The following is an 18,309-nucleotide window of genomic DNA, read 5'->3' on the forward strand; positions in this document are numbered from 1 at the left end:
AAAAAAATCTTGGGTTTTTTTTTTTGGGTGGTGTGTTGGGGGGTGTTTTTTATACACCCCCCCCGGGGGGACCCCCCCCCCCCCCCCCCCCATTATCCCACATCCCAACATCCCACCCCTTCCAAGTTCCCCCCATCACCGCTTTTGTCCATGGCGCAAAGCCAAGGTGTCTGGAAAGCACGGTATTTTGGAATAGAGGACCGCCAAGTTTGGAATGCTTCCACAGCCTAGCACTTCACTAGGAGGTTAGCTGGAGAGTTTAGCATCGACGCCACATGTTTGAGCAACATGGTTGTTTTCGTTACCGCCAAACGTACTCACCGCATCGCCACGAGGCAACGCGAGATTGAGCCTTTATGCTTGTGGCGACCCAGTTCCATACTCGAAGCCTTAGTGGTGGCCTAGAGTATGGCTTAGCAAGAAAGCAAGCAGAACTTTGTGCCCGTGATGACGCGATCGCCTTTAGTAGCCAAAACTTAATACTAAAAAGTACGGCCGAAGAAGGGCGGTCATTCGCGTCTGGGCATAAAAGGACAATCTAGCAAGATTGCCATCTTCTCCGTCCGAAATTGAAGCAAGACAAAAAAAAAAAAGTCGGGCCATTACTGAGAAAAGCTGAAGCTTGCATTCGCCGAATTCATTTAGGCGAGTCAGAGGGAGGTGATGCGCCAAGTTGCAACTGTTGCATTCAAGATTCAAGTTGCTTTGCGAGGGGAGGGGTCTTGACTCATCCATTGCCACATCTGGCGCTGAGCCTCGGCACGGCGGAGTTGCTGGAAAATCTTTCTAGAAGCCCTGCTCGCGCTAGAAGCGTGCTCACTTTCGCCCTTTTTGCCCAACGACATTCCTCCAGCCCTAGTCCAGCGCATCTTGTCCCGGGAGGATTAATCTGTACGAGTATACTCGTAATATCCATAGCAGCGAATATTGGCTATGTTGTGTAATACGGAGTACGGTAAAGCCTAAAACGCAAGCGGCAAGGCGCCCGGGCCATGCTCGTTTCCCCCAAGCCATGATCTGTAGTGTAGGATGGATTGCGAAGTGTGGACAGTTACATTGCAGCAGTCCTCAGGGATGGGCAGCACGATGCCGTGCAGCAACTCAACTGCTTTGGACCTTCGAGTACCACCCTTTACCTCCAAGTGCCGAGTCCTCGTAGCCAGACATGGACAATAACATGTATGTACTAGCAGTAGGTAGTGATCTGCACAAGTATGCCCTGCCGTACTCGTAATTGGTAGGTGGTTGGAGGGTGATGTGCAGCTTCGTTGGAGCACTAGTTCGTGACCGGGCGGCGGCGGCCTCGAGCGACCTGGGCATCCGGGGAGAACAGTCGCGCCCATTCGAGAAAGGCAGACCAGCTCTTCAAGGAACATCGAGGCGGCGGGTTGTCCATCTGGGAAATTTCCCGCGTGCTCTGGAGAATTCCCCTTCATCTCTGCCGGCCTTCCGCGCCTTCAACACCCATGGACTCCATTGCCTTTGTGCCTATCGAATCGGAACGGCGGGACGCCCTTCCCATGCAATAGGAACCAACAAGCGGACGCTGGTGGTAGCATCAGTGAAAAGGCACTGTCTCATTATACGGACCAAAGGACCGAATATCGTGCGCACGTATCTCTCCGTACCCATATTAACGGGTCCAAGTCCTGCAAACAGCGGCACGCTAGGTTCCTAATTGGGCAGAAAATGCAGAGATTGGCATCGAGGAAAGCCAGAGCCTCGTCATTGGTGGTATCAGGTAGCCAATTTTCGTGTTCCCATGAAATCAGCTTCATTTCCGGCACGCCAATTGGAGCGGCTTCCAGCACCGTCTGCTGTTGGTTGACGTTGCGTCTGAAGTCAAAACCTTGGTTGTTTCTCAGTTGCTGGAGAGTAACCGTAACGATGCCTACCATGCACATGCAATGAGTGCGGCTGCTTGCGTAGGTATTTCCGCCTGCGGACGAGCGTCATTCAAAATGGAGGCGTCTGCTGAGCCTCAAATCATTTGTTTCCCCCCTGTACTCCGTAACAATACAGGAACTGTTCATCTTGGAAACAACATTGAATGCATGTGGTCCAAGTTGATTACTACCAGTATACGCGGATAATACTCGGAGGAACAAGGCCGTAAAGCAATACGCTTGTTCGTATATCTGCGACGCGTGGCGAGGGTCAGCCCTCTGCAGCCTTCCCCACTCCATATCGTCGATGTACTGTACGATGTTGAACGCTTCCTGGTAGCAGTTCGGAGGGTGGCACGGAGTAAGACCTGCTCGTACAGGTAGTATGGGTACTACTCTATATCGGCGCTTAGATTAAGAAGCGCTCAAGAAATACCATGGACGGTTGCGTGTCGTCTAATACCTATTCTGTTTGCTTGAGCAGCAAATGTTCCGTAGGTAGGTACCACGTTGTGTTCGCCGCAAGATGCCTCGGCTTGGTTAAGCGAGCTGAATGAAGGGGGGGGAAAGAGGAGGAAACAAATCTCGTCAGCGCGCTGCTCAGCCCCCAAGAGGCTGTTGCAACTTGTGTGTCACGTATCGTGGATGGCGGCCTCGTTAGCAAAGCACTCGTTCGTACTCGTGCATGTAAGTTGCCGGAAGTTTCCGCCGCTCTAGCTTGGCAGAGGAGCCTCGTCGGCCACTGCCGAAGGAAAAAGACGATGAATGGCTATCTTTAGACAATCAATCAACAAGCCATTTGGGGGCCATGTGCTACTGGAGAAGACCAAACTCCACGGCAGTGCAGCGTAGCACAGGACTAGGTACTGCACCATCTCCAACCTCCAACCTCCATGCAAATTGTCTCGCGCTTTTGCTGATGCGGCAGACAGGGCTAGCCCTGCGTTGGAGAAGCAGCAACGTTGACTGTTGGATGCTATCCCGGCTCCTGACTTGACAGGCGGATGGCACGACTGCAAGTAAACCCTGGTTTAGGGAGGCAGCACTTTTGCTGTAGCACCCACTGCTGGCACCACCTGGATTAGCATCAACGCAGCTTTTGCGTTCAATTGCTTCCCTCATGTTGTAAGAGTGCAAGTATGTGCCCAGACAAAGAGCCACAAAGCTGCGCGGGGGCGGTTTTGGGGGGGCGCGTTCCCGCCTATGTGGCAGCTCGACACCGCCAAACCCAAACCCACGATGCCGGTGCGCGCGCAACGGCCGCAGGTTGAGTGGCTTGAAAGTCGGCAGATGCAACTGACTGACGCACTCGCATGGCTGGGCTCGAACCTAGACTATATCTGAGCACACCAAAAGCAAGGGAGCTTCTGCAGATCCAAGCGCGGCGGGGAATCATTCGGTTGCCTGGCAAGCCTGGCTAGCTACCTAGCCGGAGAAGCAGAGGCAGAAGCAGCAGCAGAAGCAACAAGGCCTGTGCTGCGTATCCGCACGTCAAGAGGGGCGGATGGGGCTGGAGGAAGACAAGCAACGTCAGTGCATCGAATCGCAGAGCGACAAAGGCCTTGTCGAGTGCAGGGAACCTTGGATATTCCCTGTCAGAGGGGACGTGCAACCAATCGCTTGGCCCTGTTCATCTGCAGACAGGCACCTCATGCATAAACCTGATTGAGAAAGAGGCGGGCTTGGAAAGGAAGCTGATGCCACTAAAGAACCAGGTTCCATGGATCAAATCGATTCCCTGTCCTGCTAGCAAGCCCTACTGGTCATCAAATCCAACGTTTACATCTGAGCAGCAGATTGCGAGTTGCAATTTGATATGGATGTATACGATTATACTACTAGACATGCAAGCACGGCATCTACATACATGTACCTACATGCCACTATGGAGCTCGAGTGTCCCCTTACCAGCCCTACCAGCTTGGACGGAGGATTGCAAGCCATCAACCCTTGCTGCATACCTAGTACGCATATGCCTTTCCAAAGTACGGAGTAGAAGAGGCTAATCTGATAGGCCTATTATCCGGGTCATCATCATCCTACACGTACGAGTACGTGTGCCTATGAATGCAGACGAGACACGCACGCTCCCTGTCCGTCATTCTACATTATATTGCTCTCCTTTTCTTTTACATTGAGTCATTGTGAGATGTGATAACTGTGGGCTCTATACTATCCTCTTATATGTGACCTCTCTTTTACTCGTACCAAGAAACGTGTGCACCTAGCATTAGTTACCATGTACGGACACTTCCGGCATCCCCTACTAGGAGGTAGGCACTCAAACAGGCTTCTGGCATGTGTTGTCTTGGTATTCACAGTCCAGGGGGGAGGAAACTACATGTCCAACCTCGCATGTGATTCCAGGGAGCGCAACAAGAGCCGTTGGACAGATGAGATGAAGTGAAGATAGGATTTCTCGTGCATGGCGCTTGTTCATGGCTCGAGTAGCCACTTGCCCCAAGCGCTCGCGCTACCTGCACTTACATGTACTTGAAGAACCACAAACCACGAGGAAACGAACTACTGCCAACGTCGAGCGGCATGCAAGTGTGCGCCTTTGACATGTGCCTCAGCAGCCTCGCGCAGTTGTGGGGAACTACTACTCCGTACGAGTCCATACAATGCGAGACCGATGGATGCTTATTAGTTGATTCGCGCTATCCCGTCCGGAGTCTGCGGGATGGAAGCTCCAGGTCCTTTGGCTCCATCCCACGAGCAACCGCATGGTTTCTCATCTAAGAATAAGTAACGCTCATGTCGACTGTCACCACTCCACCCCTAATATCAGTGATCGCCCTTGGCGTACAGCATGCTTCGTACCTCTGCGAATGACAGCGCTCCGTGGGCCAGTTCGCATTGTGGAATACGAGCGTGAGATGCTTATGTCGCCGGACTCTGGCTGCGCACTCCGTGCTCCTGGGATATAAGATCTGGAGTCCGGAAACACAGAGGATCAGTAGTATTGTACGATCGCGCTTGACGCCCGCTTCGCTCTATCTATATGCCCGAATGCCTCGCGCAAGACGTTCGGCATCGCTGTTCGGCATTAAAGAATAGTTGGCCCATTGGCAGATAGTAGTACCTGTACTCACCATTGGACCAGATGTCTTGTACCTGCATCTACCATTTAGTACTTGTCCTGAAGTCACTTGAACAATGTCTGGGGCACATCGGACAACTGACAGTTCCACTCTACATGAATAATGCGAACACTTGATTACGTTTTGTCGCTGCTGATTGGGGAGCTAGCCAGACACGGCCCATGGAATCGAGCTCGACGGGCCAATGCTTAATCCGCGCCAATATCCATATCGTCATGTCATGTCCCAAGGCCCTGATGATTGATCAACCAGTCAATTTGCTTGCCTGGTACCTGACCCCTAGGTTGCGCAACGCGGACTCCTTGAAGCTTCTCTGCCGCGGGCCAGTTACTGGTCGAGAGACGTTGCCCCTCACCCCTGACTCGAACAACCTGCCGTTGATTGTCGTTGCAAGAGTCCGAGTAGGTATGAAGGCAAGAATTGACAGGGCAAAAGAACCCTTCCAGGAGGGTCAAGTCACCACCGGTGGCTCTGCAGAACCGTTGATCGAGGTGTTGTGATTTGGTCTTCTGCACCCACAGCCCGTCCCATTCGGAGTCCCGACTCTTGCGTTCGGGTCCGTCAAGTCCGTATCATCCATGGAGCTCAGCTGGCAGGGAGGCGAAGAGAAAAATCCTTCTGGATGCAAGGCGTACCGGTACGAGCTGCCACTGCCCGACCAGGCCCGCAGGTCGTGTGCCTGTACTTCCAATGCCTCCCCCTCCCGAGGGACTGCACTGAAGCAGATACCGCTGGAACGGCACAGCTGCACTGTCTTGCGGGCACTAAAGGCGTCCGCCTAACCCCAAAGACGCCCAGTGCAGCCCACCCTGTCAGCGCCAGCCCTCTAGTTCTAGTACGAGTACCTGCCTGGGAGACAGCACAGGCGCATGCAAAGTCTGGGCCCAAGCAGCTCGAGGCAAGAATCAGGCCAAGCCCCTTGCCCCTGTCCTTGTTCTCTGCACACACCCCCTTTCCACTTCCACGCCTTGGCTCTGGACGCCCCTCCTGTCTCTCTGTCCCGTTTGGTACCACCCACGCATTTAGCCCTTGTCCTTGGCCAACCCCAAAAGTCCGCATCCTGCTATGAGTAACTACGCCAGCGCCTGCCCCTCTGTTATCCAATACCTCAGGTTTATACTTAGGTTGTACTTTCTGCTACTGCCCACGTCAATCAATCACAGAGTTCCAACTTTGCCAAAAACACCACAACGCTCAACTGCCAAATCCCGCTGCCTCCAGCTGAGAGTTTGGGCTCTGGATTGATTCGCGGATTGCCGGACGAATTCGCCGCCGCTTCCGTCTCGTTTCTCTCAGTCTTTCGATTTCTCGCCGCCGCTGTGCAGCTTTGCGCGACCCCATACATACCGAGGCGCCGGGGTCGCCACTTTCCGGTGTTAATGTACATGAACTCACGAGCCCGACGCTGATCGGATACCAATACCACATCACCATACTATACCCATATACCAACTTCTATACCTATACCTACACCTACCTATATCTCATATCCATACCCGTACCGATATTCATCTCGAGATACGCTCGCAACGACCCGCTTGACGACCGACCCACGAAAGCGCATCCTTTGCCGTCATGGCCTCTAATGACCCTTCCATTCGTCGCATTCTGCCGCAGGACTCCCAGAACGCCCAGAGCGTCGGCATGAACAGCTATACTTTTGCGCCTCAGCAATACCCGCAGAGGGAGACTCAGAAGAGTGAGAATCTCCAGCTCCGTTTTTCCACCGCTGGTAGATTGGCAAAGGTCGTAAACTAACCGTCGCCTGTCCAATCTAGATTATGTCTTCGTTGACGAGCACAACCGCCATAAGCGGCTTAAAGGTACTTCGGATCCTGCCGTATAAGAACCATGGCGACCAGAATTGCTGACAATGTCTCCACAGTCATGAGAGCCTGTGAAGGCTGCCGGAGACGGAAGATCAAGTGCGATGCGGCCACCACGAATACTTGGCCTTGCAGCGCCTGCATTCGCCTCAAGCTTCACTGCGTCCGCCCAAATGGATACGATGGCGCAACTGATTCGACCACCTACGAGGCCTTTGTCCCGCCAACAAACCAATTTCAACAAATGGGAATGTCATCCCACCAGCAGGGACAAGCTCCCCTCAAATCCGAACAAGACGTCTATGCGCCGCAGGCCGGCTATCCCGACGCAGCTTCAGCTTCTTTCCAAACTCTTCCCTACGATGGTTCACAGCCCCAGCACAATCTTCACTACACCACGGTCCCCCCACAAATGTCAATGGTAGATCAGCATGTGGCCCCTCAGGATGCATTCCCAACGCCTCCCATGCAGCAGTCGTCGCAGCCGGGCTCATCGCCCGGTGCATATTCCGCCGATTCTTACCAACAGCAGGATTTGGCGGATCTCTTGGGTGGCCTCAAGATGAATGAGATCGGAACAGGTATGAATTGCGAGCCCCAAGCTGTAATACACCACCTTCGCTGACTAACTCTCCACAGCGCCGTATCTGAGGAACAAGGCCTCTTTTAGACGCGAGGAACCGGCAGTTGAGGATGATGACGAGCTGGACCTACCCCCCATCTCGATCGGCCCAGGGCACAGGATCCGCATCCCTCCTGAATTGATGCCGGATGATGGGACTGCGATTCACTATTTCGACCTCTACTTCACCCACGTCCATCCTTACGTCCCGGTGCTCAACCGGTCAATGTTTTACCGCCAATGGGCTACTGCTAAAGAATCAATTTCCCCATTAATCCTCGAAGCTCTGTTTGCCATCGGAGGGCGGCTAGCAGATGAACCAGCACAGGGTCAACAATGGCTGGCGCTAGCATCAAGTACGTTGCCCCTTGTTTTACTCAATGCTGGCGTGCATCGAGACCTTTCATACTAAAACGAGCCTAGGACATGCCGATGCCTTCATGGATGTTCCTCGCCTAAGCACACTCCAGGCGCTTTTGATGATCCTCAAGGCCCGGGAAGCCGCACCGAAGCGAGGCTACTACTACCGCTCATGGATGACTGTCGTCCAGTGCGTTCAAATGGCCAAGGATCTCGGTTTAGAAGAGCACTACGAGGAGCACCAGGCGGGCCGGCCTTGCGAGTTTAGCCCAACGGACTGCCAGCTGCGAACTCGAATCTGGCAGACAGTTTTTGTTTGCGAAGTCATGGTGGGAACTCCACAAGGTACGCAACATCCTACCGAGATAATTTCGCGACAACGAAAGTTGCTGATGTGTGTATAGGTCGCTACAACTTGGCTGTCGATATCGATTCTGTCGACTTCAATGTTCCAAAACCCATTCCCGGTGGAGACGATGCGGAATACCACATCTCGCGTAACTTTACCTACTTTGCTCGCAACGTGCGAAACATTGCCAGGATAACGGGCATTTATGTGCGTCTAAGGAAGAGAAAAGATTGGGGAGTCGACCCCGAGTTTCAGCAAATGGATCAGCATTTCAACGCCTTCTTGGCAGAACTTCCCGCTGACCTCAGCGTTACGTTTCCTCCGGATGGCTCAGCACCCTGGCTACCGTCGCCGTTCCTTGGCAACCTGCACTCATATTACTATCTGACGCTGATCTTGTTCCACCGACCTCAGTTGTCGTTCCTGGACCCCACTACCCAGGAAGCTCAATGGAAGCATCACATGATGATTTGCTACAATTCGGCTCGTGCTCTCTGCCGTCTGCAGGAAGCCGTTGTCAACTCATTCGGGACCATGGGGTTACAGTGCATGCAGCGCGGCTTCAGTTTTACTGTCTACGCTGGGCTCTCATGCATTGTGCTTCATCTAGTAAGCAGCGCTCAGTTCTTTTCTCCCCCTTGTACTCTACCCAGAGAGAGAAACAAAAGAAGAAGAATAATTATCCGTATATATTACACCGAAGTCTAACTCTCGAAACTAGGTCGCGATTGTCTCCCCAGACCCCGATCTTCACACCGATGCGCGAGAATTCTTTACCCGCCACATGAGGATCATGGAAAAGGTGATGGAGGCGTGGCCAATGCCAGAGTTGCAGCGACAGGTCGACGCCGTCCGGGAGGCTTTTTCAGCTGACGTTAGGAAGCCTTTTGTTCTGAAGCCCTCTTTCCCCTATGGAAGCCCTCATCCGTCTCATAGTGCCAGTCCTCCAGGATATCGCGGCATGCAGCGCGCTGGTTCCATGGAACAAGCACTGGATTCGAGCGGCAATCAAACAGTCAGTTACATAAGCCATCCCATATCACCTCCAATTTCTACCGGCGGTCTGGACAGTAAGAGTGACTCCCCATCTGCACAGTCGCTCGTCATGATGCCGCAGGCAGTCGGACCCGGCATTACACCGAATATGGCTCTGCCAGAGCAGCCAGCTTGGAACCCGGCTAGGATTTTTGAGTAGGTTTCTACCAGCGAACTTTGGAATTTTTCTTTTCTTCCCTTTCTCTCTCCCCTTTCTCTCTTGGCATCTATTTTCTCCCAGTTCTACATCTCCTCCTTAATCCACTCCTCCCTTACATACCCCTGCCATGGCTGAGATGTACTCGTTCTTTGCAATCTACACCCACGGATTGATGGACTAACGCGGTAACTAGACAATGGAACACCACATTTGGTACGCCCGCTCATACCGAGCCCAACCCTGTTTCCCCGGCCAGTTCTCTGAACGTTGCCTCGTCCTCAGGTGCACCCGAAGTCCCTACACTTGAAGATATTCAAGCTGTAAACTCCTCGCTGCCGTCCGGCTCACAACACAGCATTTCCCCACATCAATACGTGGCTGCGCCTGTGCCGAATTTCGTCACGCCCGCGATGTGGCAGGAGTCTGTGGCCAGCGTATACGAAGGCGGTCTCAAACGTGGATGGGATTACGACGGAACCACGCCGGCAATGAAGCGCCGCTAGCGGTCTTCTCGAACCGAAAGAACCAGGCTTCTGGCCCCCGTCTCAGGACTCGATCCAGATGCGACCTTCGACTGAGGAACTACGATTGAGGTTTCTCGACCGATTGGCTCATGCAGGGTCATGACGCCATTCACGGCATGACGATAGACTGTTCCATAACGACACATACCTTTATTCGGTTTTCTTTTCATCACTTTCTTCTTCATCTTTATGGGCATGTATAGTTATCTCCCCATGCTTTGTTGTTTCATCCTTGGTTCCATTTTTATTGCATGCGCTGGACGAAGATGCTGCTAGGCTAATTTCTTTTCATCTTTGTCCGTTTCTATTACTTGATCATTTCTTGTGTTGTGGGTTTCGTGCTATTGGGACGCGATCATCCATGACAATCAATGAGGTTTTTGGCAACAAGTTGTGAAGACGGATATAAAAACAAGGGGAGGCTCGGAAACAGAAGGAGGCGCTCTGGCAAAAACAAAAGCAATATCTGATAACCAGCAACGCCCTGCGGGCTGTACTGGCGGGGACGGCTTTAATGAATCTATGATGGGCAAATTTGGCGGTGTTGCAGGTCGATTCACGCATTTTCTCGCCTCTCGCCTCCTGGTGCCACCACCGGCTCCGTCGGAATCTCGGGAATTGCAGGATTAGCTCTTGTGTGTGTGTAGTACATATCATTGGTGTTTACGGTGATGCATAACGGATCTTTATTACGAGCACGGCCTCTGTTGGCTACGGGAACAGCGGCATCATGTACAAGACAATGGGCAATGTTGACATATTCGGCATGGTTTACAGAGGTGTTGAGTCTTTTGGATACAAAATCAAGGTGCGGAGTTTTCAGGGATTGGAGATGTATGTATGTGCATGTATGTACGAGTAATAGGATGAGAAGTACTCTCAGGGACCCACGGGAACGCAGCGAGTCTTGTGGGGGTGCATTGCTGAGCTGAAGACGGAATTGGACGAAATAAAGCCGAAACTGTGGTAATTACGGGCGAGCGGATTCTCTGGATTTGAATTCCCGTCCATTTCGACTGGCGGCTGGAGCCGTCCGCTGTATCGTACGAAAGCAAATGAGGCCCAGATAGCGAGAAAGAGCCGTACAAGGCTTTGATGCTACGGAGTGGGACACGCGATGCTACATGAGGCGCCGCTGATATATTGGGGATGAGGTGATGATTGTGGAGTTTTTTTGTTTCGGAAAGAGTCTCAAGGCCTGAACCTGAACCGAGGGAAGTTGTCGTTTAGCCGAGCAGGGTTGGCGAAAGTGGATGTATCTTTTTCGATGATGTACAAGCCACGGAGGATAAAATGATGATGGTTGCTGTACGAGTACGATACGATATATTATAGGATGGAGGCTGAAAAAAAAAGAGAGAGACGGAGAGAGAGAGAGAGAGACCTGAAGCAGGGGAGGGGGGTGGCGAGCGTTGGTTGGGCTTAGAGCCAGCCGGCCTCGCGATCCGGGCAAGATGCAAGCATGCAAGAAAAAGATTTTACATAGCAGTGCCACTCTCTTGTTGCTCTGTATATGTATATAATTGTACATGTTCCGCAGGACGCTATTACATACCGGGAACTGTTGCAAGAGCACTGTACTCGTCATGTGTATGCGTCAGGTATGTCGACTGCATGTATGGATGCATGTACGTGTGCAGTACAGTGATATGTACAAGTACGCCCTCGGTTCGGGACATGGGGGGGCGAGATTGATAAGAAGAGTTGAGAGGCTGTTCTGGGGCGAAGAAGAAGAAAAGAAGAGGGGCGGCGCTACATGAGCTTTCTTGAGGGTGTCTGGGGAACTTTTTTGCTCGAGGCCGCGTTTAGTTTGGGGCCGTGATGAAGGGGGGGGGGAGAGGGCGTGTGGGAGAGAGAGTCGTATTATGAAGTGTGGGAGAGTGAGATAAAGGGGAGGGGAGGGGAGGGGAGGGGAGGTTTTGATTTGATTTGGATATACTACTTGGTTTCTTTGGAGAGCTTTTCTGCTGATATTGTTGTTCTCTTACTGGGATATATGTAGGTTGTTGGTTGTGAAAAGACTTGATTGGTTTGATTGCTGTTCATCAACGGTAGGAGTTTGCGTGTACATGCTTGACTTTGAGTAGATGCGGAGTCTTGGTATGAACACACAATGAATCGGCGTATGGAGCACTGTTACGGGTACAGACGGGTTGATAGTGGAGGGACAGAAAGAGATGTGTGGAGATTTTGGGGCAAACGCTTCCTCTGCTTTGTTTCTGCTCGACCTGGGGGCTAATTACCTTAGGCTATATGTGGGCATATTCTGACCATTTCTAAACCCTCTTCTTGGCTTTTTGTTGGTCCTGTGCTGTTGATTACATGTTCCTGGAAGAAAATGAAGAAGAGCTTCGATGGAGAAGAGGAGGGGGGTGTGGGAGTGGGAGTGACCAAAGATTGATTATTGGTCTGTACATATATGCAATGTGATATGAGAGAGTGTGGGAACGGGCTGCAGTGTTGTTTTTTGCCAGGGCTGTTTTCTCATTCGTCTGATATTGTCCTTTCCCCCCTTTTTTTAATAATTAACTGGACTGGCGTTGGTTGAAAGTACGAAGGAGTGCGTAGTTACATGTAATGTAATGTACGGCATATGCATGCATATGCGTGATAATATTGAACGACGAGGGGGGTTTAGACAGCATGGATGGCATCCATTGTTTAGTTTGCGGGAGGGGGGGTGAAAAAAATGCCGAGGCTTGTTTTGCTGGGGCCCTATCGGATCTATGAGTTTTTGTGTCGGAGGTAAGAGGAACAAAGGACAAAATAGCATGTGAGAGGGACTGGGGGGGTTGGGTTCCGGGATGTGGTTGTGGGTGGGTGGTGTGATTTGCTGGGTTGCGATATTTTTTCTTCATTTATTTTATTTTTTGGGGAAACATGTTCCGTTTTTGGGGAGGCCAAGGTGAGAGTTCGGTGAGGAAATGAAATGAAGGTGTCTTGAGGTGACGCGAGGTGAATCATGTCTTGGCTTTTTGGCGGGGTTGAGGATTGTTTCGTGGAGCGGCAGAATGGAGTGGAAATCTCCATGTTCTGGAGTTGTAAACTCTTCTACCGCTGGAGTGTAGATTTGCTAGATTACATGTATACATGAGATGCGCGTATGACATGTCCCGTCTCGTGTTACATTCCCACCGCGGGAGAGAACAAAGCACAGCAGCACAGGCCAAGCGCGGCATCTCAGCGAGGACTTCTAGAATGGTTCCAGTCCCGAAGCCATGGGAATGGCAACTCGTTCTATGCCAGACGCTACTGCTAGCACGGTTCGTCCGCGATGGTATGCGGCTCGGGTCACATCCCGTTGATGGGGAACGGGCATGTTACTTGATTTGTTCCTAGCGTTTGGCTTGATGGGTTTTCCTGTGGATAGGTGAGATGGCGATGTAGGTTGTTCATATATATAGTATACAGCTAGTGAGACGGCGATGTAGGCTGTTTATAAATATAGTATACAGCTAGTGAGATGATTCGCGGTTGGTTGTCATGCGTTATAGAACGCCGTGTCTTGATAGGATATGTAATACAACCAAGGTAGTCGTAATATCGAGACAACACCATTCATACACAAGACGTATTCATATTCGTAAATTGGCACACTGTTGTGTCCAAGACAAAATCATGCCACCTTCTCTGCCACGGCCCTCTTCTCAATCTTACTCTTAACGGCATCCCAGATCCACGCCTCGGTCAAGTCCTTCCCCTTCTTCCCCTTGGGCTTCTTCTTCTCCACGCCAGCCTCCTGCACGCCAAACTTGGTCATGGCTCGCAAGTTGTACCACTTCCTCGTCTCGTTCTCCGCAATGGCGCCCTCGGCGTCTCGCACATGGTTGACGATGCCGAAGCGTCGCTTTGCCGGCCGCAAGTGGCCTACCTGCATGGTGCTGTAGCGAGGCTTCGCAATGGCGCTCATGGTGGTGAGGGTGAGCTCGGTGGAAGGGGGCAAGGCGTGGATGAAGCGCTCGAGGACTGGGCGACTAGTGCGGGCGACGGGAGGTAGATGGATGTAAATGTGTGAGACGAAGGGAGATGTGGTGTATGCCACGAAGAATAAAGGAATGAGACCGCAGAGGGCAACTGGACGAGTTAGTCATGACGGCAATTTTCGTATCATCTGGGTGACGGGGATGAAGCATCGATGCTGAGGTCTCTCAAGATGGATGAGATCGCCATGGATGTCTTCTTTCACGACTTGGCAGCTCCCCACCTGAGATATTGTAAAGAAACGAAAGGAAACGACATCAAACTCACCCCCTAACGTCTCCCATTCTGGCTTCTCGGCCTTGACGTATCCCGGCACAACAATAAACGTGAAAAAGGCCCCGAGAAACAGCGTCGTCACCTTGACCATGGCCAAGAACGTGATCCGCCCCGTGCCCGCATGATAGATGAGCAATCTCTCAGCGACTTCTGTGTTGATTCGTCGTTAGCAATATTAATCTTGACTAGGGGGTGAGTTGTATGTTCAAAGCTTGCCGTAATGCTTCGATCCAGCAGTGGCGGCGGCTGCTTTGGCCTGTAGCTTCGCCTGCCCTGCTGGTGAGAGAGTCGGTTTTGAGATGGGCTTCTTAGCTACCTGGGCGTAGCATCGCTGAAGGCATCTGCTTTCGAGCTGTCGTAGGTGGCGAGTCCGAGGGAGATGCTGCCAGTGAATAAGGCGTGGCGGTGATGAGGGGTTGATGGATGTGCTGAATGGCTTTTTACTGCACAGTCTCAGGGAGAACATGTTGAGTTGTGAGTTTTAGTCATGAAGTCGGAGCGAGGTGAGCCAAAGCGTCGTGAAGTTGCTGAGCTTGAATCTTTATGTTAGTGCAGGCTAATTGATGACCTGTGAGCCAAGAGGTCGCCAAGGTCGCATCCGGATTGGTCCACCTGCGATAACGATAAAGCTTTGGTGCATCTCTCTCCATTACCGAGCTACTGTATTCGCTCTGCTTGGCAATAATAGCTGAATTCTCACATTGACGAATTCCCATCTTCACTTCACATGAGCACAAATATGAATCGACTTCATTTTTCAATTGCTAACAATATGACAGCTTCTTCACCTCCACCTTATGCAATGTTCTTGGTGAAAAACTCCTTCCACTGGTCCACAGTCCAGCCAGAGCTGGTGTCCTGAACAACACCATCGAAAACAACAGTAGGAGTGACATGGACGCCCACCAAGCGGTTCATCTTGGTGACAACCTTGAGATCGTTGGTGACGGCATTGCCAACGTTCAAGGCGCCGTCGTCGCCGCCCTTTTCGGGAATGGCCAGCAGCTTGTAGACCTCGTCCTCGCTGACGCCCACCTTGGCGGCCACCTTTGCCAGGCGGCGGTACGTCTGGTTGCGCGTCTCGTTGACGACGCTGACGTCGAAGAAGTCCTTTTGCGCGGCGAACAGCTCGCCGCTAAAGGCCCAGAACTTGTCGGGGGCGAGGCGCAGGACGGCGAGGCCCGCCTCGTGCGTCAGCGTCGACGACGGGTGCCACGGCTGGACCTGCTGGCGGAAGACGACGGCGAGGCTGTTGGCCCAGGCCGGGGTCTCGCGCACGACGGGGAAGACTTGGGTGGTGAGCGTGTTGAAGATGCGTGCGGAAAAGGGGCACGTGTAGTCGAGGAAGAGCTCAAAGGTGTGAGTTGCGCGCGGGACGGACGAGGACGAGGATGAAGCTGCCGGGGGGGCGAACTCGAGCTTGTGGCCGGCGAACTTGGGAGGGACAGCCATTGTATCGGTTTGTACTTGGGTTTGACAAGATTCTGCTGGTGTTGAATGCAAGGTGATTGGATGTCAAGTTCCAAGTCGGAGTTGGTCGCTTTTTGTAGAGCTCAGTGGATGTGCTGAAGAGCAAGTTGTGTTGCAGGCAAGATGGTGACATCGCCGGGAGCTTTGAAGCAATTTACCCCTCAACCCCCTCCATCCGTCAAAATCTTGCACAACATGTGCCTGCCTACGTTACAGTTTACTCTCCCCCTATCGGTATTTACTAATTGATAGGTACTTTACTCGATAAGCCAAAGTGATGTCAAATACTACATCCATAGCTCTCGGGCACTCGTCCAGCTTACAAGCGGCGGGGCAGCATCAACTGTCAAAAGAGCGATGCCCGATGACGTGATTCCATGCGATTGCACAACTCCAGTCGTCGGCCCGACGAGACATGAGCCATGATTCGCCATCTATTGCAGAGCAACACTCAAGATACCACCTTATAATCTCAATCACAGAAACGGGATAGACACAAGTGATTGTCTGACAGTACCAGCAGTCAATTTCGGAATCTCATTCCCATCCATTCGTATATCATACAGTAAAAACTCCGCGAGCTCTAGGCTCTCAAAAATCCACCAACGCTAGAGCGTCCAAAGTTCTATGTAGCAAAAAAAAAAAAAAAACCAAAACATATAGTCCTCCCAGCATAATACATGATCCATTACCATCCCCTCCTTCGTTTATACAATCTTTCCTTTCCCAACCCTCTAAGCGACTCTCCTGAGTCTCACCGTAATCTCGTTGGCGCATCGCTCAAAGCCAATGCCGAACCCATCTTCGGTCCTCGGCTCCGGGTACGCCACGTCCTCTCCGCGAGGGTTCTCAATGTCAAAGTCTCGCAGCACATTGGCGACCACAAACAAGATGGTCTCGAAGCCGACCTTTCTTCCGGGGCACAAGTTGCCCGCCACGCCGAAGACGCGCAGCTTCCGCACCATGGAGGCGGAGAGGCTGCCGGTGTTTGTGAGGAACTTGTCCGGGGAGAAGGTGCTGGCATCGGAGCCCCAGGTTTGTGCGTTCTTGTTGAAGGAAGACATGGCGAGGTAGACGAGGTCTCCCGACTTGAGATGGATGGGCTGTGCGTTTGGCACCGCAATGTCGAGATCGGTCTTTGCCAGGCGCGGGATGGCTGTCATGTGAAGTCGCAGCGTCTCGTACAAGCATGCTGCCAAGAAGGGGAACGACTCTCGGATGCGAGCAACGTCAATTCTGCCTTCGGCGTCGAGAATGTCTGGGTTGCGTGCTTCCTTGACGACTCTGGCGAGAAGATCGGGACGCATCAACAGATGGCGGATCATCCAGACAGCCATGCTGCTGGGGGTGACCAAAAGGCCGAGCGATGTAAGCAGCTCCACGTTGAAGTAGTCTTTGTTAGACTCCCATTCGGTATCAGACAGGGCAACGGCGTTGATTCGATGTGCGATTTGTCCAAGTCTGGTCTCTCTGTTGTCGAAGTGGAAGGACTTGAGCTTGCTGATGATGAGAGCTCTGGCCTTGTGGGCTGCCGGGGCAGTGTACTTGGAAAAGGGTCGGAGGAGAGTCATTTGCGAACCGCTAATTTCCCTAACATCATCATGTTAGTTGTTTAAAAAGTCAATGTAGTAATGAGGAGTAGACTTACATGAATGCGGTCTGGAACTCGTCGTCAACAACCCAAGGGCTCTCTGGTCCCCAAAGGGCACTCGCCACAGATGAGCTTGTCAACTTGAACAGCCACGGTCCGAGTTCGGTCTCCTGAACATCAGGCTGGCTCTGTAATCTCTGGTTCGCAGCCGTTGACACCTGGCCGACGAGAGCCCTGGCGTTGCTTGCAGAGGAGAACTCGCCGACGTGAACCGGGCGAGGATCATATGACCCAATGGCGTTGATGGTCTCGTTGCTCAAGTCAAAGACTCGGCGGCCAATGAGGAAGATGACGTTGGCGAGACTTGTCTCCGAGGTATGTCTTGATAGAACGCTCTCCATGGAAGGGTCCGTGACAAGGACCTTTCGTGGGAAGATGTTGATGGACAGTGTCGGTCTGGCACAGTTGAGGATGGCATTGTAGACAAAGGAGTACACTTGGTATCTCATCTGAGACAAGATCTTGAACAGACGGACGGAGAGTGGTCTCTCGGTCCGGCTCTTGTGACCTCGGTAGGTGTGAACAAGAGGAGCAATGAGAACCAAGAGCAGCAAGTAGTGATAGGGGAAATGGGACGAAACATGTGTTCCGGCCAAGACTGGCTCACCCACCGCGTGGTGGGATATAGAAGAAGGGATGACGTTTACTCGGTTCATCTTGCAAGTGTAAGAAGACTTGTATAAGTGGAAGAGTGCTGTATACTCTGTATTGTTTGTTGATGATGGTGATGAATGATGATGAGAGCTTCATGAAGTGGCAACACAGCTGCATATTTATCCCTTCGAGGACCAGATGACAGCCCCAACTCATCCATGACCAAACTAGCATCTAACGAACCACTTTGGAGCCGCCAACCAGTGAGGCTATGAACACAGCGGGATAACCAAGGAGAAAGCCATGAGGCCACCGTCGGATTCTCTGGTTCGAATCCTGCCATTGCCCAAAGCTGAATTGCGCCTCTCCACCATGCCTCCTCCCTTCCCCCCCCCCCCCCCCCCTCTTCGGCCATCACTTTCACGGAAGACGACATTTGCCTAACTCGATGACTTGTTCTTGCCGGTCCTG

The 18,309-nt window shown here is 52.2% G+C and overlaps 4 protein-coding genes across 4 annotated transcripts; 1 reads left to right on the forward strand and 3 right to left on the reverse strand.

The window, feature by feature from the left end:
- Window positions 1-6,565: 6,565 nt before the first annotated feature.
- Window positions 6,566-9,845, forward strand: Triagg1_1125 (transcriptional regulator family: Fungal Specific TF; the record flags this gene model as incomplete). Its single annotated transcript, XM_062904993.1, has 8 exons — window positions 6,566-6,722; window positions 6,769-6,813; window positions 6,876-7,397; window positions 7,456-7,794; window positions 7,862-8,143; window positions 8,203-8,756; window positions 8,869-9,338; window positions 9,536-9,845. 8 exons carry the CDS (start codon window positions 6,566-6,568, stop codon window positions 9,843-9,845), a joined length of 2,679 nt encoding a protein of 892 aa, XP_062760349.1.
- Window positions 9,846-13,482: 3,637 nt separating this feature from the next.
- Window positions 13,483-14,214, reverse strand: Triagg1_1126 (uncharacterized protein; the record flags this gene model as incomplete). The annotated part of the gene is made up of 2 exons (XM_062905004.1): window positions 13,483-13,940; window positions 14,115-14,214. The coding sequence occupies 2 exons, from the start codon at window positions 14,212-14,214 to the stop codon at window positions 13,483-13,485; spliced, it is 558 nt and encodes a 185-aa protein (XP_062760350.1).
- A 704-nt stretch (window positions 14,215-14,918) lies between these two features.
- Triagg1_694 (uncharacterized protein) lies at window positions 14,919-15,575 on the reverse strand (the record flags this gene model as incomplete). Its single annotated transcript, XM_062894020.1, has 1 exon — window positions 14,919-15,575. One exon carries the CDS (start codon window positions 15,573-15,575, stop codon window positions 14,919-14,921), a length of 657 nt encoding a protein of 218 aa, XP_062759918.1.
- A 752-nt stretch (window positions 15,576-16,327) lies between these two features.
- Window positions 16,328-17,900, reverse strand: Triagg1_695 (uncharacterized protein; the record flags this gene model as incomplete). The annotated part of the gene is made up of 2 exons (XM_062894031.1): window positions 16,328-17,183; window positions 17,242-17,900. 2 exons carry the CDS (start codon window positions 17,898-17,900, stop codon window positions 16,328-16,330), a joined length of 1,515 nt encoding a protein of 504 aa, XP_062759919.1.
- Window positions 17,901-18,309: the final 409 nt, after the last annotated feature.

This window comes from Trichoderma aggressivum (assembly GCF_033847375.1).
Source record: "Trichoderma aggressivum f. europaeum strain CBS 100526 chromosome Unknown scaffold_002, whole genome shotgun sequence".
NCBI classification, from domain to species: Eukaryota; Fungi; Ascomycota; class Sordariomycetes; order Hypocreales; family Hypocreaceae; genus Trichoderma; species Trichoderma aggressivum.